This window comes from Phyllopteryx taeniolatus, chromosome 5 (genome assembly GCF_024500385.1).
Source record: "Phyllopteryx taeniolatus isolate TA_2022b chromosome 5, UOR_Ptae_1.2, whole genome shotgun sequence".
Lineage (NCBI taxonomy): Eukaryota > Metazoa > Chordata > Actinopteri > Syngnathiformes > Syngnathidae > Phyllopteryx > Phyllopteryx taeniolatus.
Window position 1 is genome coordinate 16,856,713 of NC_084506.1, and position 24,572 is coordinate 16,881,284.

A 24,572-nucleotide genomic window follows, 5' to 3' on the forward strand; every position below is an offset into this window, starting at 1 on the left:
AGTTAATGAATGCACAGTGCATTAATTTTGAACAGTTTTTTTACATCCAAAAGTATGAAAATATACACAGCATATATCAGAAGAAGAAAGAAATGCCTCACCTCAAATAAACGCCTAATTTCCGGAACATTTTATCACACAAATGATCAAGAATGTTTGTGACAGGCTGATGACAAAGCAACCCAATTTCCTCAAATAGTGAACATTGAATAGATGCGGTGCCTCAATTAATCACCATGATTTTTCCATTTGGAAAAAAAAAAATGCCTCACCCCAGAACCTACACACAAAGCCTACACAACCCTACCCTACATAAGAAAAAATAAATGCTTTTCCTCAAATACACGCCTAATTTCAGGAAAGTTTCATCATAAAAATGATCCAAAATGTTTGTGACAGATTGAAGTTGCAACCGCATTTCCTCAAATATTGAACTTGAATAGACGCAGTGCCCCAAATAATCACCGTGATTTGTCCACTTGGAAAAAAATAATTGCCTCACCGCAGAAGCCAGTATATTTTGAAGCCCTGATGATGAACATGAACTAAACTAAAATAGTGGCGAGGTGTACTTCAATTAATTGCAGTGCCACCTTCACTTGAAAAAAAAAAAAAACTTTCTTACCTTCTTTGTTTTACTTCTAAATATGAATTTGTTGTAATTTATTTTTTTGTTATGGAAACAATACACTCAAGAACCACAATCGCCTTCACTCTAACAGATGTCGTGCCTAAATAAATTGTTGTGCCATCCAAATGAATGCCTCAGCGCTAATAAAAACCTAACCCTCCAATAAAATAATCACTGCTCCTGCAAATTGCAACTTACATGCACAAATGCTTCAATGTGTTTATGAAAGAATGTTAAAATAACTACTGTATTTCCTCAAATAGTGTCCCCGGGCTCTTCTTCAAATAATTGTCCACTTGAAAAAGTAAATGCCTCACCACAAATAAACACATCTTTCTCCCTCAGGAAAACAATATTGCTTGTAATGCAGGTCTTAGTCTTTATTAACAAAATAACACAATGGCATTATATTGATGTTTTGTTTCGGTTCATTAACCTCAGGTAACAAGATCAGACTGACCACAGCCAGTGAGCCGGAATACACCGCGACGGCCGCCATGTGCAAATGCGCGCGCCCGGCATGGATCGTAAAGCCTTTGATACTGTGCTCGCTCTCCTTGCAGCGTGTGGCCAAGTGCTCATTAATAATGCATGCCACGCTCTTCCCACACACTTATTTATGGAGGCATGAGTGCACATGCATAGCCACACATAGGGGACTGGTTAAAGCGTCGCCTTAGTCTGCGGCTGTCGAGCAGAGACAGGAATATGAAAGTTCTTTGTCACCTCAGTGAAAGATGGACTTGCTTGATGTGTAATGGGTGTGATTACCATTGTGTGTGTGTGTGTGTGTGTGTCAGTCACTCACTCATTCATCCAATTATGTGTGTCCTCAGGCATGCAGAAGGCAATACCAATATGGTTGGAGGTCACTCACAGGGCAGGAACGTGACAAATGAGAGAAAGACGCAATAAGGAGCAAGAGGTGATCGATGTTTGGAGGTGAGTTGGACTGTCGGAGTCATAACACACACACGAGCGCACACACAAAATCTGAGATGTGAGTGCGTGTCGGACCCCCACCGCTTCACAACATCCGGCCACCATCAATTCACATTGATTTCCTTGCAGTGGAAGGACAATATCCGATGAACAAGGACTGACAAAACATTAGGTACTGTCGTGCTTTGCGCTCGCATTTTCCAAGTGTAGAGGGATGTGGAAGAGATTAAAGTCATTTCCATTCATTTCAGTGGTGAAGTCTGATTTGAGATGCAACTGATTTAAGTTACGAGTATGGTCACATAATTAATTAACATGGTAACTGAAGGTACCGCTGGATACAGAAATCCGTTCCACTCGCATAGAGCCAATCTTGTTCCCACTGCTTACTTAAAACACACGAGACAGACACTTGGCAGGAGACGTGTTTATGAAGCCACTGTCTGCATTACTAATAAGACAACCAGGAGGATGCTTCATACAGGCGTTGGGGTGCTGAGAGACAAATGCTATCGGCGCCCTCTGAACACATGAACACACAGGCAAGCATCTATCGATGACCCACTTCTTTCCTAGAAGAAATAAAAAAAGAAAAGGAAAAACCTCAGGGTCGTAACTTTCATTACCGCGCTGAATTTCTGCTTTTTGGTTGACGTGACTTGTATAATGAAACCTGTTTTCGTGGCAGTTGAGTAGAATTGTGTTTTCTTACCGCTCTTACTACTGCAAAGAATGATGAGCGAGCCCTCTCATCTCTTTTTTAACACTAGAACTCCCAGAGAGTAGCCATTTGGCAAAGTGTTTTTATTTTTTAATCAACTATCCTTAATCACCTGTGAATGGTCATCTTTGTTCAGTAAATGTAGCCATTACTCGCGGGACAGTGGTCAGGTTAGTTGGTTAGTTTCTTTATTTTTTAGTTTCTAACCAGCAGCCATTTGGCTCAGCTCTGGTATGGTTGATGGGGTCAGAAAACAAAACAAAATCTTCTTTTATGTTCCACTTAAAAGTTAGTTACTGCTTCAGATGCGGTCAAAAAGAGACGATATTAACCAGCCTGGATGCTTCTTTGCATCCCAACTGTGAGCCTTTAGTAGCAATTGAGCAAAATGTTTTTTTTATTTGGAGGCGGAAGCGAGCTGCCAGAGGATTATTACAACACGGAGGAGTGCAACGTCTTCCTCTTAGAGGACAATGGCGCTTATTTATCACAGGAAAAAGCAAACAATCCAATTCAGTGTCCCTTGGGATGGCGAACGCTCAGCCAGCCAAACAATTCAACATATGATTCAGTTAATTAGGAGCCAGATGGCACTACTAGAAACTGAAAACTGGATATTTGGGGAAATAAGATGTTAATAAACTCAAGTGGAGATGTTTGTTGAAAGCCGTTTAATGAATGTAATTATGAATGTCATATGAACCAATTTAAATTGACAGAATTAAAGCCCCTCTACCTATTTGGATATTTGTATAGTATACTGTACAATAGCGAAAATCTGCAAATAATTGACAGCCCCCAAAAAAGGTTTATTTCCTATTGATGCAACAAGTTTGCTGCAAAGCACTACTTATGTCCCAACTCACTTCAACAGATTACCTTTGACACCAAGTTGCCACCAGATCTAGTAACATTCCAAATGTATTTTTAGTTTTCATTGTTTATTTTTTTCATTAAAAAAATGCATGAAATCTTGTAATAATGTTTATTTATTTGTGAAATGTAATCAATAATAATAATAATAATAATAGTGATATCTTCTTACGTACAAATATTTAACAATTTCAAATTGGAAAAAATGTTTAAAAATTTCATGAATACTATTTTTTACATTTTTATACACATAATTTAAGTTGTTACATACATGTTATATTTTAATTATTTTTTTTAACTAGCGCACTACCTTTCAACATAAAAAATTTTTCTTGTAGCCTTCTAATGTCATATTCAATTCTATTAGCATATGGGGCAGCCCAATGGAAAATCAGCGGCGGGCCAGACTGTGGACACACGTACACTGTGCAAACCCACAGAAGTCAAAGAAAATGGCACCAAAATGCTCATGCAATGACCATTCAGATTCTGGTGTAATACGGCGTCTCCAGCGGCTCAACATCTTGAGAAAAGTAAAGAAAAATGTCTTTTAATGGTGCTTAGCTTGCTTCGACTCTGGTAAAAAACAACGAAATGAGAGCCAGCTGAAAACACGAACACAAAATGGGCCCCTGTGTTTTGGGGGGGTTTGTGATTAGGGGAGGCTGTCCCACACTTGAAAACCATTGTTTTACTGTAAACCATCCTGTCAGTTTGATAAATTCCCCATGGGAAAGTGTCATTGTCTGAGCAATGTGTCGTTTCTCGGCGCTAGGCCTCGTGAGTAAAGATGTCGGCATGCGCGGGATGGCGTACCGCCTCCTCACAGATGCTTGCTTGCTCCAATGTTTCCAGTCTTACCTCCAAGGCTGTGGACCTCTTGCGGAGCAGCTGTTCGATGTTCCTGGCCGCTCTGGCCACCAACTCCTCAGCGTCATTCTGCTCCACAGTGTAGAGGTGCTTGTTCCTTAAGAAAATCTACACACACAAACACAGTCACGTATTAAAAAGCTCAACGTTAATTACATTTGAGAAGCATTTGTAAATGCCCCCATAATATTCGCACGTTTAATCAAAATGATTTACTCCTGTTCAATTTTGGGTTTGGGTCTTTAAGACTTTGAGATGATGGAGATAAAAGAATCTCGCCAAATATGGTGTTGATCAGTGAACCTGGGGGTAGGCGCAGGACTTTTTTACATTTTGGGAGTCGCAAATGAGGGTTTTGGGACGTCGCATTCAGGACCCATAAAATGTGAAAATGCTGGCAGGTACAAATGGTTGAAAAATGTTATGTGTTTCTCGTCTAAGATCCCCAAAAGGTGGACATTTATGACAAGTTACACGTGTTTGCAAAATGTTGTATGTATTAGAGTTTGAAAAAGACCATTTACTTTCCTGGGTGATGCATCCAGGACCCCTAAATATCAATTTGGTGAGTTTTTGTGTATTCTAACCCCCCCCAAAAGGCCATTTAGTCTCTACAAATGATGCAATTTTATCAAGCCCAACCTAGCCAGGTTTTTGACCACTAAAATACCATCAAAATTGCCATAAGACACTTGTTTTTTTTAGTATGATAAACCCTGCCAAAAGACGACTTAGTGGCATACCTGGGTAAGACTCTTTCCAGCCGTGGCCGTGTCTGCCAGGGTGACAAGCTCTTTCTGCATCTGATCAACCCATTCTTTAATGCTACGGAACAGAAGACACACACACACAGAAGCTGAGTTAAGCCACTTCAGAGGCAAGATCACGGGTGCAATTAAGCTGTCAATTACGCCGGCCCCCATAAATAACAATTGAGTCGCTCCTTCTCGATACATCAAAACAAACATGACAAAGCCATGTAAAAGCAAATCATGCGCATCAACTTCCATTATTCTTGCTAAAATCTGTACAAAATCTTTTAATTGGCATATTTAATAAATAATGTTGAGATAATGCAAACATGTATTTGAGCACCAAACCCCTTTTTAAAGTAACTTGAACAATAGTTGAGCAAACTAGTATCCTTGACTTCAGATTTAAAAACTAGTTATCCATCAATGTGCTGTGTATATATAATAATATGATAAGGCGATTCAACATTTATAAGGTTTCACAGTCAAAACGGCCCTCAATGTGCCCCTAACAAAAAATTAGTTTGACACCCCTGATTTAGTGGATTTCGACTGACACTTCACACATTCAAACTGCAGCAGATGAGAAGACAGCTAAAATCACCAATCAAGCCATTTACCCTGTTTTCTCAATCGCTTTGCCTTGGTCAAACGACATATAAAGCGTTGTTTACTAGTTGTGCATTTGAAGAACACTCTATTTATTGCCATCCAGTACGTGTGACGTCACGGTCAAAAGGTCTAGTCGTCCTGCATTCCTTACCTGATGTCCCTGGATAGCTCACAGACAAGCACACGGGTCTTACCTCTCCAGTTCCCGGCTCGCTCAGTCACATAACCATCATTGCCACTGACGTTGAGCTCATTTAGCCCACTTCTCGGAAATGGAGTGATGATAATCTATTGAACGCTGCTCCTTTCAATCAGATTGACTGACCTGCTTGGCGACACCTCACCCAATGAGTCTCTTGTTTGTTTTGATGTCTCGCAATCGAGCCGCTCGCTCGTCGCCTACGGGGCCCAACGTGATTGACAGCGTAATAAACTTTTTAAACATGACGTCACAGGTCTTTCTGGGTGGCAAAAATTCCGACAGCAGTAAACATACCCCTACGTTATTTGATGAAGGCGAACTGATTGTGAAAAGAGGGGAAATACATTGAATGATGATTTGAGCCTTCTTCTTTACTGCTGTCATTTGAATGTGTGACGTGTCAGTCAAAAATAAGATGTTACGTGAGGTAAATTGCTTAAAAAAGAGACCTAGTGCTGGGGTACAAACCAGTGAGAAAGTCTTCCACAAACCCAGTGAAGTTAAGTCAAAGACCTTGGTATGCTTAATCACGAACGAGCGATCAATGTAGACATATCGCATGATTCAGGCAATATGAGGTGAGTTATGAATTATAATGATCACGTATCATAACAAAATTAGACAGCAAGTCGCGAAATAATCCATGAAGTCCACAGTATGCTTAACTCTCTAGTCTTTCATGATAATTTTCATCTTGTGTAAGAAAAATAAACAGAAACGCTCAAAATAATCCACAAAGTCAAAAGCGGCGATAGGCATGTTGTGACATAATTTAGTCCGCCCGCCTAGTTATCATTAATGCTAACCGGCAAATTTCATAACAAAAATAAGTGAGTCTAACTAATCCAAAAAGTCAATTGTTATGGTGCACAAATGCCCTGATTGGCGGGCATTTGGATTAACACTGACGTACTGTAGATGGAATACATCCTAAATGCGCGTCACACTACGCACGGCAGAGTAAGCATGGAAAAAGCAATATGCTCACTCACAGGATATTTCCGAGTGAGTGTAATGGGCGTCGTATACGAGCAATACATCAGTCTGGCTCCATGCAACTGAGGAGGGTGCAAAGTATAGCACTAGACCAAGAAGCCAGACGAGAAATATGTCACAGACAACGATTGACGTAATGCAGAGAATATATAGAGCGCTCATGGTAAAAAAAATGAGACCATTTGGACAGCAGCAGGGTAAGTGAAAAAAAAAAAAAGCTATGGGGAACAAATAGCAGCGCAAAGCAGCTGCTTGCCTTTAATTCCCAAAGCCAGATGGTTATGGACAAGCACTGCAGACTGAGCAGACCAGGCCGCCTTAAGAAGAAAAAAAATAGTATATTCTAAAGTGTAGATATGCAGCCACAGCACATTGTGCTCTGCCCACTATTTAATTCCTCCTATATGCTGACAGTGGTCGAAGGCTGGAAACAGCATGTTTTAAAAAAAGCCTAACTCAAATCTTCCCAGTAGAAAAAAAATAAAAATTACATTGCAAAACAGACCTGCTAAAACTGCTCTCACACTCACTTTAGAAAATGAGTATTTTCGGGAACAATACCGCAGTTGTTTAAAAGTCCATTTTTAGACCCATGTTCCAAAGATTTCAGTCCATAAAACAAAGTTCACGTATGAACATTAATTCATTCACTGCTGTGGACGTTTATTTCTGTCAACTGGAATCCAACCGTTTACTGCCGCCACCGAGGTGTACAGTATTTATCAAGTACATTTTTCATGAACGTCGGTCTTTCCCAGCTTGTCTGTGAGAACCAGGTTTGTAAAACACTGTAATGACTATCAGATCCCTGGAGATGGTGCTGTCGCATCGCTTTATATTTGAGATCAGCGCAGCTTTTGAGTAGAAGATAAAGATTAGGAGGTGAATCTAGGAGCGTCGCGTCGATTATGAGGGAGAAGTGTTTAGGCACCGCACACTCGGACAGAGAATGTATATGTGTGGTATAAACAGAGTATGTGTCGTGGTAGGTAGTATATAAAGTGTGTGTTGCCATCGTGAGAAATGATGATGCAGTTCATGGCGTGAATGACGAACGCCATCTAAAAAAAGTCGTTGTTTTGGTCAGAAACCGTTCTGCTGTTGATTACTAAACAATGGAAAAAGCAAGAGACAAACTCGAGAAACAACTACGATCTAACTTCATCTGTCACTATAAAACTGGCAAAGACAGGCAGCCATACCATTACATCTTTGTGATTGTGAATGTGTTAGTACAGTTGACTAGCACAAGTACAGACACTGAGTGCAAAATGTGTGTGGCTAGTAGTGTGAGAATTTATGTTGTGACTGAACAAGTTTGTATGACTTGACTTACAGTATGACTTACTTAAGTAAATTTTGTGAACACTTGACTCGACCTGATTTTTACCACAGTAAGCTGGACGTCTTGATGGGCGAAAAAAACTTGATGTTGGGGCCGTATTATGTATATGAGATGCCTTATGGTTTTTATGCCTTGCGATTGTTTAATTTCGCAATTGATGTGTGGGCAAGCACGCCAAACAGTATTTCTATAAAAGCCATTTAAAAAGTAAATTTTCCATAATATGGCCCTTTTTAAAGGTAAGAGCATTTGGCAAATGGCGATAAGTAAAGGTAATATGTCTTGCAGCTATAAATGTCAAAGCAATATAGTGCTTGTTTTCACACTATATGACTATTTCAGGGCCTTACAGTACATACTGTATGGCAACAAGCCTTCATTGCTGCTGCAGCATATTTATGGGATACCCTGATTTTATCAAATTATTCCTACCCGTGCCATTCTCTTTTATGCTCCTGAATGTGCAGATTGTGGATGTTGAATTAGCATTTGAAAGCAGCACAATTAGTCATATTCCCAGTTTGTATGTTAATGTAAAGTGGAATGAGGACTTGTTCGACTGAGAAAGCTGTACAGTAAAAGTCAGCTCTGTGTTCCGCAGTTTACGTTTCCAAGGAACGGGACATTTCTCCAGTGTGCTAATATATACCGAGGCCCCTTAAATCATGTATTTTCAACATCCCGCCTGACTTACATCTTGCTGTAGTTTATCGGATTGATAAACGCCATCAGGACTTCATACAAGACTAAACCCTGTAGGACATGATTGTCCTGTCATATAAAAATTGCAGTGTATTTTTCTTACTAGAGAAAACATCAATCTAAAATACTGTACTTTATAAAAACAAATAGTAATAACATAATTAAATAGAATGCAAAGAAACACTGCATCATAATTCATTGTCACGATGTAGCACCTTCTGGTGTATGTACATTGGCCACCTGGGGGCAGTATAATACAGGAGGTCACAACTGAGCTCAGTAAGCTGCAGTAATATTGGTCATTTTTCACAGAGGATAAAGAATATATGCCTGTGAGTAATGTTATGTCTGTCTACATGTGTTGTTCCACCGTTTGTGTTCAAATAGTCATTGCTCTAAGAGTTATAACACCGAGACACAAAGGCTATTTGTTAGCCCGTCTATGGCGTTTTGTATTGTTTGTTAGCATTGAGCTAAGCGGACTTTCCTAAGGCACATTTCGACAATAATTCACATTCACACCAATAGATTATTTACAGTCGTCAATGAACCTTTGAACCATGTATGTTTTCGAATTTGGGAAGAAGATGGAGAACCCTGAGCTGAGATTTGTCCCCAGCAGAACCTCTCGACAGTGAGGCAAATGTGCTAACAGCTTGCACACCGTGCTGTGCAATTTTCTTCAAAGTTTAAAATCCGAACAAAGTCGACCAGCGTTTCCATCGTTTTGACCAGAGATTTTCCAACTGTATTAATTTTGTTGGCAACATGAGCATTTCCTCATAAACAAAACCCTGCAGGGAGGCACTCCAGGGACAGAATTTTTAATACAGGCACAGTATTGGATCTGATGTAATGTTGTGGCCGGTTTCCTAACGTGTGCCAGTCAGCAAGTGGTTAGCTGCAGCTGATTGATTGCAACCAACAACACAAATGGTACAAATTAATAACTGTCGTCATTGTATCGCTTTGCATTAGGTGAAGCATAGGGATGCGAGTGTAAATGCAAGTGTAGTTGATTAAAAAGTCTTCAGAAATGCATGAAGATTATGAAAATAATTGCTGTTTAGAAGGGGTGAACTGTATTCTTTCTGCTCAACTTGCTGTGTTTTGATCAGTCAGGACCCTGGTACAACGGCAGCACATAATTAAACACAGGCGCACTAAAGGCAAGTGGGTCAGACGCATTGCTGTTGTTGTTTTTCCGACACAGGAAGAGCAAATGGGGGCAAACGGGGAAACAATGCAAGAAAAGCAAGAGACAGATGTTATGATACCACCGTCACTTTGGAGGGAATAATGAGCTGGCCAATGGATCAAACACTGACTCCATTCTTTGTCCACAGATGGCGTAACCAAGAAAAATGCTTCACAATTTAGTGTTGCCCAATTGTCTAGGATACCTGCTTTAGATTGGGGCTCATTCGGGTGAGTTCCATAATGGATTTTGTCAAAGTAAGAGGAATTTGCCTACAATTCTTGTTCATGTTAACATTACCACTGTGTTTAAATACAGGAAAATAAAAAAAACAACTACCCAAATAATGATTCTGTTGAAATGTATGCACGTAAAAGTTAAATTGAACCTAAATAATCGTTTAAAAACAGTTCAAGATTGTAAGCAAATGTATTGAACTTGAAAGTTAAATACAACAAAATTTACTTAGGTGGCACGGTAGCACATCTGCCTCACAGTGTTGAGGACCGGGGTTCCAATCCCGGCCCCGCCTGTGTGGACTTTGCAGGTTCTTCCCGTGCCTGCGTGGGTTTTCTCCGGGCGCTCTGGTTTCCTCCCACATCCCAAAAACATGCGTGGTAGGTTAATTGAAGGCTCTAAATTGCCCGTAGGTGTGAATGTGAGTGCGAATGGTTGTTTGTTTATATGTACCCTGCAATTGGCTGATGACCAGTTCAGGGTGTACCTCACCTTTCGCCCGGAAATAGCTGGGTTAGGCTCCAGCACGCCCACGTCCTAGTGAGGATAAGCGGAACGGAAGATGAATGAATGAATGAATAAACTGACTTAGGCAGTGATTCTTTCACATACCACTAGTGGGAGCCCGCTTACCAAATTCAACATTTTGAGAATCAGCGCTTTAGACAAATTGAAGTGTCACGTGATATTTAGAGGCATATTTTTTGAAGTTGTACAACTTCAGGCACATTGAATTTATAAAGGTGTCGCCCTGGTTGTATTTTGATTCTCACAATTAACTTCATGGATGGTTCCAAAAACAACTACGTTATGCAAATAAACTCCGATAACAAGCTGCTGCTCCCTTTATAATTCTCACCCCCTTATCCATTCCTTGAAGGTAAATCGAATGATGGATGAACTGAGGCTTGCGAGCGCCTCATTTTAATTTATTTTGCTTCATCTCCTGTGTGGCTAAATGAACCATTTACATCTCATTGGTATGCACGTGGAGACGGGCGTATTGCTTGCCACCGCGATGAGGCCTTCTCATTGTCACGGTGATAAATGCATGGGAGACTTGGAAAAATCTTGCTCGAGTTAAAAATAAAATTACGATTATTAATTAATTAAAAGGCACTTGCATACGATGCTTAATAATTGTCAGGGAAATAATCAGTCTGTAGGAAGATTTGAAACGCAACACACGGATTCACAAGAATCGAGGTGTCAGCTCAAGGTAAGTACGTAGTTACATATGTACAAGTCACAAGTAAGTCTTGACAACCCAGAAGCACTAGTATGCCAAAAACTGTGGGTAAATAGCTCCTGCTCTGACTGCAGCTGGGAGGGAGTCTCAAGAGTCTCCATAAGTCTCCAAGAACACCAGAACATTCCTCTTGATTTGTTGCTAGTTGTTTTATGGAAAACAGGCAAGTCTCAATGTCACAGGCACACTCTCATGTCAAAGCCAAAAGCTGTAGGTAAACATCTCCTGCTCTGACTGCAGCTTGTGGAGAGTCTCCAAAAGTCTCCAAGAGCACCAGAAAATATCTCTTCATTTGTCGCTAGTTGTTTTTTTGGTGAAAATAGCTGTTTGAGGGGTCTGAATACTCAGAAAATACAGCGACAAAGTTGTTAAGTTGGCAAATGGAGCGCACTTGCTTTTGAGACTTGGGACATTGGGGTGTTGTGTGAGAACTGAGATGTGGCTCATTTGTATTTACAAAACCCTTCCCACACACTAAGTTTCTCCCAGCTATGACTTAAGAGTTAGGCTGGGTGAAGATCTGTGAATTTTCAAGCGAGATACACTGCTGACTGAAGCGCTGCTAGACAATGATCCACTAAACTAATTGACGACCTGTTGATGAAGTGCTGCTTCCACGAGGGGAAATACAATCAATGCTTTTTCTGTGGTTTGGGGGCCCGTATCAAGGGCGGACTGGTGTACGGGGGGACTAGGGATATCCCTGGTGGGCCGATTTGATGGTGGGCCGGTGCGCCGGCCCTGCCACAAGACGAAGAAGCGTGCACGTGTGTGCATATTGAATGCAGGCGCTAGCGTACACAAAGTTTCCTGATGGCAGCTGTAGTTACAGAAAATTCCAAAGCCTAACGCCAAAGACAACACAACTTAATACTTCAATGTGACAAAATCCATTTTAAAGCTACGCTCCTTGTTAAATCATGAATTAATTGCAGCTAATCACATTTTTTGGAAAGCTGCGTTTATTTTCACTGACCACACCCAAGCCTGACTACATCCAGACCTGTTTAATCAAGAAATCACTTAAGTAGAACCTGTCTGACAAAATACCTCAAAATGCTGCAAAAAAATGCCACAATCCCCCAAAAAATCAAGAACAGATAAGGGGAAAAAAGCAATTGACATCCATCAGTCTGGAAAGGGTTACAAAGCCCTTTCTTAAGCTTTAGAAATCCAGCGAACCATAGTGAGAGCCATTATCCAAAAATGGAGAAAACATGGAATAGTGGTGAACCTTCCCAGGAGTGTCCGGCCTACAAATATGACCCCAAGAGCACAGCGACGACTCATTCAGGAGGTAACAAAGGAACCCAGAACAAGATCTAAAGAACTGCAGGTCTCCCTTGCCTCAGTTAAGGTCAGTGTTCATGACACAACAATAAGAGTGAGAATAGGCAAAAATTGCATACATGGCAGAGTTACAAGGTGAAAACCACTGATGACCAAAAAGAACATAAAGACTCACCTTACTTTTGCAAAAAATAAAATAAATACATTTTAAAAAATCATCTGAAGGATTCCCAAGACTCAAGGGAGTCATATCCTATGGACTGACGAGATGCAAGTTGAACTTTTTGAAAGGTGTGTGTCTCGTTACATCTGCTGTAACTATGACACAGCATTACAGAAAAAGAACATCATACCAACAGTCAAACGTGGTGGTGGTAGTTCTTCAGGTCCTGGACCACATGCTGTGATTGATGGAACCATGAATTCTGCTCTTCACTAGAAAATCCTGACGGAGAATATTCGGCCATCAGTTTGTGATCTCAAACTTAAGCGCACTTGGGTTCTTGCAATAGGTCAACGATCCAAAACACACCAGTAAGTCAAACTTGAAAGGCCATTCATGCTCAAAAGAGGTCTAGTGTTGTTGAATTAAAACAATTCTGCAAGGAAGCGTGGGCCAAAATATAACCACAGAGATATGAGAGACTCATTGCTAATTCTAGAAAACGCTTGATTTCAGTTGTTGCTACTGAGGGTGGACCAACCAGTAATTACAATAAACACCATACCCAAAGTTGATGGAAAGAAGTTGCAACTCATATAAAATTGCTCACTTAAATTTGAGTGTGAATGATTAAAAATATGAGAAATAAAGTCCTCATCCCTCATACAGTAAATGCCGTCATCTTAATAGACGCAGCGACATCACAGCGTGTATAAAAAGAAAGTCGTCCTCCTGAATAAACACCTTACCCCTAATAATTTGTACATGCAGGATACGCTCTGCAGCAGAGTACACAAATCCACCACACCCCCTCCATCCAAAAACGTATGTTACCAATTATGGGATCCAAAGTTTGCTTACCTGTGAAAAAGTCAAGCGTTTTATTGGCAGCAATCTAACAAGCTATAACTCCAAACATTTTCAATTACGAACGCAAACCTAAAAGATCTGTCTTTCAAATGTGATTACGTTACACCAGTACAACCAACACGATAGTCGTCCAATGCCACTTATGTGCAGACGTTATCACTAAATTTTCACCTGCTCCCAATTTGAAGATGACGCGCAACGCTCTACTGCATTGTTTTATGATATTAAAACTGCTCTATTTGTGTTATAGTAAAGCATACAAAACTCCCAAGGTTTGTCAATAATATCATGCAGTGACTATCCATCCATCCATCCATTTTCCGTACCGCTTATCCTCACTAGGGTCGCGGGCGTGCTGGAGCCTATCCCAGCTGACTATGGGCGAGAGGCGGGGTACACCCTGAACTGGTCGCCAGCCAATCGGCGCATGCAGTGACTAATGAGAACTAAACCGATGATGAGTGGTTTTGTGACGTCAAATTGAAATGATATAATAAAACAATAGTCATATTGTTGCTGTCCAATGAAATGCATGGATGTCCACAATTTGTAGTTTATTAGTTAAAAACAAAAAACATGAAATCTGTTATTACAAGCTTTTTTCTGTTACCTGTTTTTTTAATATATTTTTTTCTCTGTTCTTAATCTGTACTGTTCCTTTGACAACCTTTTTAAAAGCACTCTACAAAAAAAATGATTATTAATCGTTTTTAAGTGGTGTGGACAGTATATAACCCATTGTATGTGTTCCTAAATATAGAACCGGATTAATAATGCACCCCCATAAGGGACCTGTTATTTCCAGCACTGTAGCAAATATTATACGTTATGATCATGAAAGCGCAGCACATTGCCTCTAAAATATCACATCATATTTCACGTGTGTCCGTTCCGTCAAAGCGAGTTGAGCTGCAGGACAAACTAGTTGAAGAGCAACAACTTGATGATAAGGTTAATGATGACCGCGCTGCTGACAATAGAACTCGAGGTGGGCGACATCCTCCCAGCCCACGCGCGCATATTGATTGCACAGACAGACAACCCACATACAAAACAAATCACGACCGGGAGGAGCCCATCGAAGACAAGAGAACACGAAAGAGGGAGGGAATCCATTGGATTAAATACTTACAGGAGCTGGGAGGGGAACTGGGAAGCCCGAGAGGCGCCCAGGAGGAGCGGCACCAGGAACACCCAGGCGGGCGCCTTGCAGGTATCCATTGGAAACAAGGAAGCGGGACGGTGGAGGGTGGCTGGGTAAGGGGTGGCCGATGAATGACGCTCTGTCCGTATGCCGGCGCCGCCCGCCTCGCTCCTCGCTGCTGGCGACCTCGAACGCTTCTAATCTGATCAGAGCGACAGCAGAACAGACGGCGGCGACAGGACAGGTAGCGCCGGAGCTCCTCCTCCTCGCTCCATCACGCTCTCTCTCTCTCTCTCTCTCTCTCTCTCTCGCTCTCTCTCTCTCTCTCTGTGCAGCTGTATGTCTCTTTATCACACTCTCCCCACATCTTTCTCTCTTGATCTCTACCGCTCCCTCTCTGTCTCAGCTGATTCCGACTTTCTCTCAACCAGTCTGTCACTCCCTCTCTCTTTTCCAGTCTCTCCTCTTTCTCTCTCTCTCTCACTACCAAACTCTCCATTTCTAACTCACTCTACCAAGTCTCTCCTTTCCCATCTCACTCTTCCAGTATATCTCTCCCTCTCTTTTGACCCCCCCTACCACTTCCTCACTCTCTCTCGCTCGCTCTCTCTCACTACCAAACTCTCCATTTCTAACTCACTCTACCAAGTCTCTCCTTTTCCATCTCACTCTTCCAGTATCTCTCTCCCTTCCTCTCTCTTGGTCCCCCTACCACTCCCCCCCCCCCCCTCTCTCTCTCTCTCTCTCTCTCTCCTTACTGATTTCTCACTTTCGTTCTACCAGTCTCTCCCTCTTGTTCTTTCTCTACTAGCCTGTCTTGCTTTTTTTCTCTTGCTCATGCATGCTCTTTCTGGCTCTACCAATCTCTATCTATATTGCTCCATCCGTTCTGTTCATGCGTCCATCTCTACCAGTGTGTGAGTCTTTTTCCATCTAACCATCTATTCATCTATACGTCCTTCCTTTCCTTCCGCTATATGACAGGTATAGGCCAATTTTGTTATGGATCAATGACAAGTTTAATTTCTAACCTTAAAACGACGTTATCCTTATAGTGCCACCAAATAGAAGAGAGACGATGCCGCCCTGGTTGAGTTGAGAGTGACAAGATGAAAATGTGAATGCTACGTGGGAATAATCATTGCTCCAGTGACAGAATAACAAATGGTGACAGAGTAATTTCACACGTAAAATCTACCAAGCAAATCGCAGCCACAGTGCAGGAAACCTCCAGAGTCAAAATTCAGGAAGTTAAATTAGTACCATGCATTCATTTTGTATACTGATCTCTTTTGGGTTGTGGGTGAGCTGGAGCCTATCCTCGCTGAATTTTGGCCTGGTTCACCCTGAACTGATTGGTAGACAATCACAGGCTACATGTAGGCAAACAAGCATTCACACCAATGGACAATTTAGTCTTCAACTGATTCTGTACTGAAAGAATCCTCAATTAGTTGAAAACTGCAGCTGTTGGCGTGAAATGAATGAAACCCCAATACTGGAATGTTTGGATAATAGCGCAGTTTTGATAAATTACAATGATATAATTAAAAAAGTGTATTGTTGCGATCCATTACAATACAAATATCTGACATATGATTTTTATGTATCAGGAAAATATTATTTGATGATTTGAATGGATTTAACTCAAACTGAGTGAATGGTAATTGGATGCATATGGTCATCCTGCGTAACATTGCATTTAACTTGGGACAGCACCTCAGGAAAAACTGATCTGGGAGAGGCAAGTGCCAATTGTCACCATGCGCTGAAATGATCCAGACGCAAGGAAATGCAGACTTGTCATGTGACTCCTTGTGATTGGCTCCAAGTCAGCCCTTAGATCAGGGATTCTCAAAATGTGGTATGAGTACCACTAGTGGTACGCGCGCTCTCCCTAGTGGTGTTTGAAAGAATCACTTAATTAAAGTTCCATTTACATTACATTTAAAAGATGAAATTCAATCAAACATAAGAATCACGATTGTAGCTATGCATACAGCCAGTTTAAAGTGTTTTATAAATCAGTACAGTATATATATATATTTTTTTACCTTTCATGTACATTACATTATATACTTTTCAAGTACAGTATATTCTTTTAAAGTTCAATTGTATTGAACCATTAAGTACAGTACAATATATTGGCAGTTAAACTTCAGTAACTGGTTGTTTTTAAACATTTAAGTAATATTTTTCAACATTTATGTTCAATACATTTTAATTGAATCAAATTTTTTCTTTTCCTATATTTATTCACAGTGTTAATATTCAAACTGTGTTTAAGGTTACAGTGACAAAAATACATTATGATCATCAGCATTTTGATCATCAGCATTTTCATTGGGGGGAAATTGAACATGCTGTGTGTCTGCATGTAATGCAGCCCTGGAGGGGGAAGAGTGTGGCAGCACAGGCAGGATGCTCAGGGACTTGGTTATCAATCGTTGCCTGGCAACCACACACCATCTCTTGTGTCCTCTCACCCTCCTCATCCTCGTCCTCCTCTTCGTCCCGTTACCCCTTCTTCTTTCCGCTTTGTCTCTCCGGTCTCGACAAACACTTTTGCATTCATCTTATCACCTCATCCCCTCTCCAAATTCTGCCGAGATACCTTTTTAGGCACCTCCCGCCGGGATGTGATGGCAAAGACGTGAATGGTCGCTTCTGGAGAGGGGTTACGAGTACAGGGATACAATAGCCAGGAAAAAAGTGAAGGCAGACTTTTTTTCTCTTATTAACAAGGACACATGTCCCTACATCCTGAGTAATAGGTGTCAGACTCATCTGAGCAACACCTTTATTTCGAATACAACGAGGCTTTGACAATGTATCGCCTCCTAAAATGAGAATAACTGAAAAAATGTGGTAATGATAATCACTTCACAGCTCTACATGGGATCGTTGCATTAAAAGGAGACATATTCTGCATATATTTCACGATTTAAAAAGGTCTGTCTTGGCAGTATTCTTTTGTCAAAATACCCCAAGAATAAAATATTACAGTACACATATCAGCTTGTTTTGGGGGTTTCGCTGAAATAAAAAAAAATTTGTTAACCAGGTGAGTTAGTGGGTTGCGACAAGGGAAGCATCCACTACTTGGCCAAAGTGAGGAAAAAGCAATCCCTCATATAGAAAGTAAAAGCAGGGATTGTATTTTCACTCGTGGAGGCATTTAGTAGGGCGGATCTGAGCATGTGGCACTAGCAGCAGACACGCCACCAAACACCATCACGTCGACAACTGAGGATGTGCTACTTATTGGAAGGTAACCTTGATAATGCTGCTAGTTAAGGCTAATCTGTGCTAACGCTGCAGCTCTGGGGCTTATTTACTTAACGGTAGAGAGTACCTGGCGTCTACTAGAGTAAAGGACACCATCAGAGGAAAGGCATTGCTCACATTGCTCATCTGACATGTCAGACCTTATACTTGACATCCAACAGAAACTATTTAAAATGCAAACATGGAAGTATGAAAATTTATAGAACACTTTTTCAAACCTCGCTGAAATCAGCCTAATTTATGGAGGCGGTTCTGTCTCAGGCAAATAAAACACTGCTCACCCTGCCTCCCTTCTACTGCAGGGCCAAAGCAGAGGAGAACTTTCGTTACCATGACGACTAGGGCAAGAGCTAGGAGGAGGTTATTTTCTGAGCCCCGAGTCTAAAAAAGTGAGCAGGACAGTGAAAGCAGGGCTTATGTTTTCCCTCGTGGAGGCAGCACTTATAAACAGTATTTAATATTATTGTAAGCCACTGTAACATTATGCACAGTTTAAACATTATAACTGTGCTTAAATATAGGAGAAAAAACTGGAATAATGAATAATGTATCTAAACAAATGTTGGAAAGTAAGCAGTTCTTAACAATTAAAGTCAAATGTATTGTACTGTACTTCAAGGTTAAATACAACCGAACTGTACTTAATAAATGTACAGGAGCATTATGCACAATTTGGACATTTAATTCGGTGATTCTTTATTTAACCACAAAAGGGAGCCCACACACAAATAGTGGTATTAAAACAACAGTAAAAAGAATTTTAAAACAAAAATACAGTATACAAACATAAACACCCCATGTAAAGGGCGGGGAAGGTCAGTGTGGGGCCGGTAAATTAGCAAAAGTGTCACAATTTGTTAAAAATCAGAAGGTCTTGCTCACAGACACAACTTGGTAGCGATTAAAAGATTTAATTGGTCATTTAATTTTGCACTTGATGAGTCGGCAGGCAGTCCAGAGCCAGTTATTAGTTATTGTTATTATTACTCACTTATTACTACTATTTGTGTACAAGCTGCCGGCACGGTGAACGACTGGTTAGCACATCTGCCTCACAGTTCTGGGGACCGGGGTTCAAGTCCCAGCCCCGCCTGTATGGAGTTTGCATGTTCTCCCCGTGCCTGCGTGGGTTTTCTCCAGGCACTCCGGTTTCCTCCCACATCCCGAAAACATGCGTGGTAGGTTGATTGAAGACTCTAAATTGCCCGTGGGTGTGAATGTGAGTGCGATTGGTTGTTTGTTTCTATGTACCCTGCGATTGGCTGGGGACCGGTTCAGGGTGTACCCCGCCTCGCGCCTGAAGATAGGTGGGATAGGCTCCAGCAGCCCGCGACCCTAGTGTGGATAAGCGGCAAAGAAAATGGATGGATGGATGGATGTATACAAGCTATTAAAAAGTCAATTTGCCTCAATAAGTCCCTTTAATTGACTCACTTCCTCTGCATCATGTAACATATAGGATCCCACAGGGTGACAATAATGTAATAATTTAGCTGCATAACAACCTTTTAATATAGACCTTAATTGGTTGATGCTTACTTCAGGGACACTTCAAAAGTGAGACAGCATGAAAAAGTCAGCATAAATCAACAGAAGTCCATGCAACCTTCCTCTAAGTGTTATTTTATTAGGCAATTCTGCCCCCGAAAGGCCATACATTGCCATCACAGAACAAACTTGGAATTAGTGAGTGGGAAGTCTATTTAATATAACAAATAATAATACTATTATTATTATTATATCCATCCATCGATTTTATATTTTATTTTATATAACATATTATGGTTATTTAATGTGTATTTGAATATTATTTTTTAAAGGGTTTTTTTATTGGTTGATGGATTTGATAACACAATTTCTTCATGGATTTGAAATGTTGCTTACTGACATACAATACAGTTTGACTGAAACCTGCATTCTTAATTTACATGAGGGTAAATAAGTGTAATCAGTCATGCATATTAATATCTTGACGCAAAATTCTAAATGCACATATGACTCATAGAATGAAAGACCAAACTGCACTCTGCATTTGTAATATAGTCTCTTCTTAATATTTATTCTTTTTGACTTGTGGAGGGGTGGCAGGGAGTTCTTTGTCTGTGTGGGTGTGTTTTTTTGTTTGTTTTGTTTTTTACGTCACAATTTGCATAATGTCTCAACACATCCTGTGTACAATCACAAAACCGTTACATTATTGTTTTTTGTTTGTTTGTTTGGGTTTTTTTGGAAAAACAATACCATTTTACAAGCATATTTCTTTACAGTCAGCTTACAGATCAATCTATACATAATGTGTCTGACCAAACATGCAACATCCACAACATAAAGACATTTTTCCCCACCCTCATTATTGTTGTACAACTATAGACACGCATTATTTACTGTACATTTAATTTATGTCTTTTTGCTTCCCCAACCTCTCGCATGCTCATATTTCGACAAAATAACCATTCACTCTGTAGAAAATAAACACTTTATGTACACTGTCAAAGTCACATTCACGCACATGGATGATTGCACAATCAACAGGCAACGGAACAAACAGTTAAGGGGAGTCGAACCAGGAAACAGTCATTAAGAGACAATTTTGCATGGAAATAATCTTTTCACTTGCTGCACATTACATTGGTTTTCGTATTGGTGTGGTCAGATTGTGCATTGCCTTTATGTGAAACTCCCGCATGTACAATATATGTATATATTTCTTTTTTTTTTTTTTTTTGTTCTTTAAAATTTGCTACATAGACACGAATGAACGCACGTCACTTTAAATGTTCTATCGCCACAATTCATTCCAGTGCGGGAGACACGAAAAGACATGAATGAGGAAAACGATAAAGTGCACAAGCTTCCACATTGGATTCAAATCAGTTACAAATTAAATACCCCCCATTCTTTTTGTTTTAGACCTTATACTTCAACACACACACTGAATTATTAAAATAAACAAATACAAAATTAAATTAAATGTTGCATAGAAGTACCTCTAAAGAAGCGGAAAATGGCACGATAAAATAATTCCCAGAAAAAAAATCCTACTTTTTACTCTTAGTGTCATATATTTTTTTATTTATATATTTTTTTGCTGTTAAAGTGACATCTTGTTCTTAGCCTCTTTAATATTTAGTGATATGCTAAACATGTTGACGCTTCTTGTGTTTTATTTAGTTTTTTTTTTTAATATGATCACGACTGTATACAGGGTTCACCTGCACTGTAATTAAGTGTCCAGGGTGTGTTTTGTTTTTGTTTTTTTGTTGTTGTTTTTTTTTTTTTTGGTCACAGGCAGTGAAGTAGGCTGGTTCACCGTGTTGCACCGGGAGTCACATACACAGATCGAGGAACCTTGACATTCTAGGTAAGTCCGGGCGGGAGGGAGGTGTTGATAAGCGATAAGTGAACACTAGTCATCCTCTAGTGTTGGAACATTCCCCCGGGGCACTGTTTCAAGCGTACAGTGCAAAATGCTGACTAGCATGTGACCATTTTAGAGGTGCGTCTCCCACTCGTACCGGAGGGCAAAGGTGGGGACCCAATGGCAACATTGGTAACAAACATTTCTTTGATCCTTTTGTCATATTTTTTTTCATGAATTTAGTACGGCAGCACGGTTGAGCAGTGGTTAGCACATCTGACTAAAAGTGGAGAAGGCCCGTGTTTGATTCTCTGCGGCCACTCCAACTTCTTCCCACGTTCCAAAAAAATGCGTCAGCCTCAAAGTTGTCTATAGGCGTGAATGTGAGTGTGCAGTAAATATTTGTTTTGACTATATGTGCCCTGCAATTGACCAATTTTGCACTTTTTAAAAAACGGTCCCCATCGCTGTCCTCTTACAATATATTGTAACCTGTACCAGATTGTCAGTAGGCAAACTTTGTCTATTCTTTCACATCATATCTGTATGTGTCAGATGTATACACAAGTCCAAGTCAACCTCGGCAGTTATTAGCACATCATCCCTCCTGATCCAATGATGTCAATGGATATAATAGTCTTTCATTTTTTGTTTTGTTTTAAATAATGATTATCATTATTAATATTGTTGGATAATTTGCTCAGAGATTGCTGGGCGCAGAGCTGACAAGCAGCTTGTGCCAGCTGACCACCCTCTTCCTCATGTCAACCTTGTCCAGCCAGATGTAGGCCTCCCCGATCAGGGTCTTCTTCACGAATTTGCCCCCGTTGGACACCAGGAATAGCTGGAAGGAAATAGAGAAAGTGGAAATTTAACCAAGGCAGCTCCGGTGGTTTTAGTGGTTAGCAGTGGTTCGAATCTCAGTGGATGTTCTCCCCGTGCTTGCGTGGGTTGTCTTCCTTCCACATTTCAAAAAGAAGACCTTGACTGTTCTTAATAGAGTATTCAGACTTTTTTTGAGGGTGTACCTGTATGGAGTGTCCCGTGGGGTTGAGGGGGAACCGGAAGGTCTCGTTGAACGAAGGCTCCCGGTCGTGCCGGCAAACTCTGGTCTTCTTCTTGATGATCCTCTTCTGAGTGGCCACGTTGACAACGTACAGTTTCACGTACAGGTCTGACGGTGGGTTGCGGGGGGGGGGGGCAAAGTAAACAAAGATGTCATTTGAAAATAGGGTTGCAACATTGTGGGAATTTTCAAAGTTGGAAACTTTCCATAAGAATTAAAATATGTAAAAGTTGATCAAATTTTACTTACAAATAAATCTAGACATATCATGCTATTTAATTGTTTTATTTTTACGGGCTTTAAGGTACTGGGTACTCGTTAAAGCATCCGATACCGGCCACTAATAATTATGGCACACAAAAAAAAAAAGGCATGAAGTCCTCCTCACCAGTAGGTGGCGCTACACTGCGGTTGTTTGACACATTGGTGAACCGTCATGTATGACAGAAGAAAAGAAAGGTCTTTGTTCACAATTTTATGCCATTGTGTAAACTGAAATTTTATGTGTCAAAAGTACAAGTGGTATCGGTACTCAGTATCGGGATCAGTGAGTACTCAAAAGTGTAATACTTGTATTGGTATCTGTCTGAAAAAAAGAGTTGTATTAAACATACCTAATTTTCAAAGTTGAAAACGTTCCACGGGAATTAGCAAAATATTTAAAACTTAATAAAATTTGATTTGGGAATAAATCTGCAAAAATTTCATGCTTTGAAATTGCATTATTTTGGGTGAATGTCTGGTTATAACAAAACAAAATGTTGATATTAATGCTCATCATTTCCAAAATTCCCCATCTTATCTTCCCACGTGAAATGAGTGAAACTCCTATTTGACATCCACATGCAAAAACCCAGCGGCAGTTCCCTCTCACCTGGCAGGTGGTCGGGACTTTTGAACTTGTAAGTGATGTTTCTACACTGCAGGATTTCCAGGACCAACTGATCCCCGTCTGTCTTCACCTCCTTCTTCAGAGCCACCTTGATCTCTCCCATCACTTGGGTCTTACCGCCTACAACAAAGAACCATGATCAGTATTGCCCATTTAGTCCTGAGTTAAGTATCTTCAATTTAACATGGTGAAGCAGGATGTGGCTCATTGCCCAGTATTACTCTTGTTGCAGTTACATTAACCTGTACAGCTCAATTGAGGAAAAAAAGGAAATCTTTTCAAGAGCGGATAACTGATGTTAATGCGGTTGCAAAAGTGTGCACACCCATTAAATGTCTTTGATGAACCCCAAATAAAGTTCAGATGTTCTGTCTTTTCTCCATCACAGAAAGGAAAGAGCTTTATGTGGACTTAATCTGAGGCACTTTGAATTGTGCAGGGCAGGCGTGCATTAACATGAGTTTGAATGTGATTGGTTCATACTGAACGCACCCGCATTTGCAATTATAAAAGGGTGTGCACACTTGTGCAACCATCAATTGTTGTAGTTTCACTTCCACTCTTGAAAATATAGTTTATTTTTTTCCATTGAGTTGGACAGCTTATAGTTCACAATAAAGGTGGAATTTTTTTTAAAATGATGTATCTTTATTAGTATTAGAAGAATATCTTTTTATATGACAAAAACTGGTATTTTGGGAGTGTGTAGACTTTTTATATCCACTGGACATGACGTTAATTTTAGTCGTGGCTGAGTGGAAAAGGCAAATGCTGCTGAGGTGTTTTTCTTCCCTGAGTGGCCAGCAGGGGGTAACATCCATCCATTTTCATTTTCTGAGCCGCTTATCATCACAAGGGTCGCGGGAGTGCTGGAGCCAATCCCAACTATCTTCGGGCAGGAGGCGGGGTACACCCTGAACTGGTTGCCAGCCAATCGCAGGGCACACATAAACAAACAACCATTCGCACTCACATTCACACCTACGGGCAATTTAGAGTCTTCAATCAACCTACCATGCATGTTTTTGGGATGTGGGAGGAAACCGGAGTGCCCGGAGAAAACCCACGCAGGCACGGGGAGAACATGCAAACTCCACACAGGCGGGGCTGGGATTTCAACCCCTGTCCTCAGAACTGTGAGGCAGACACTCTAAGGGGGTAACATACACTG

At 40.6% G+C, this 24,572-nt stretch overlaps 2 protein-coding genes across 18 annotated transcripts in view; both read right to left on the reverse strand.

Annotated features, from left to right (window-relative positions):
• The window catches only part of LOC133477886 (voltage-dependent calcium channel subunit alpha-2/delta-1), a 90,422-nt gene extending 75,235 nt beyond the window's left edge, over positions 1 to 15,187 (reverse strand). For 5 of the 12 annotated variants that reach the window (XM_061773208.1, XM_061773206.1, XM_061773205.1 and 2 more), the window contains exons 1-3: positions 14,786 to 15,187; positions 4,781 to 4,862; positions 4,029 to 4,145 (exon numbers count right to left, since the gene is read on the reverse strand). In XM_061773208.1, the coding sequence (XP_061629192.1) occupies positions 4,029 to 4,145; positions 4,781 to 4,862; positions 14,786 to 14,874 (288 nt within the window). In that variant the 5' untranslated portion in view covers positions 14,875 to 15,187. The remainder of the gene's footprint in view (positions 1 to 4,028; positions 4,146 to 4,780; positions 4,863 to 14,785) is intronic. The other 7 variants (XM_061773215.1, XM_061773211.1, XM_061773210.1 and 4 more) reach the window with 3 other exon arrangements.
• Positions 15,188 to 20,112: 4,925 nt separating this feature from the next.
• The window catches only part of pclob (piccolo presynaptic cytomatrix protein b), a 58,401-nt gene continuing 53,941 nt past the window's right edge, over positions 20,113 to 24,572 (reverse strand). For all 6 annotated transcript variants that reach the window (XM_061773232.1, XM_061773228.1, XM_061773226.1 and 3 more), the window contains 3 exons: positions 23,384 to 23,521; positions 22,472 to 22,617; positions 20,113 to 22,287 (listed from right to left, as the gene is read on the reverse strand). In XM_061773232.1, coding sequence (XP_061629216.1) covers positions 22,144 to 22,287; positions 22,472 to 22,617; positions 23,384 to 23,521 — 428 coding nt within the window. In that variant the 3' untranslated portion in view covers positions 20,113 to 22,143. The remainder of the gene's footprint in view (positions 22,288 to 22,471; positions 22,618 to 23,383; positions 23,522 to 24,572) is intronic.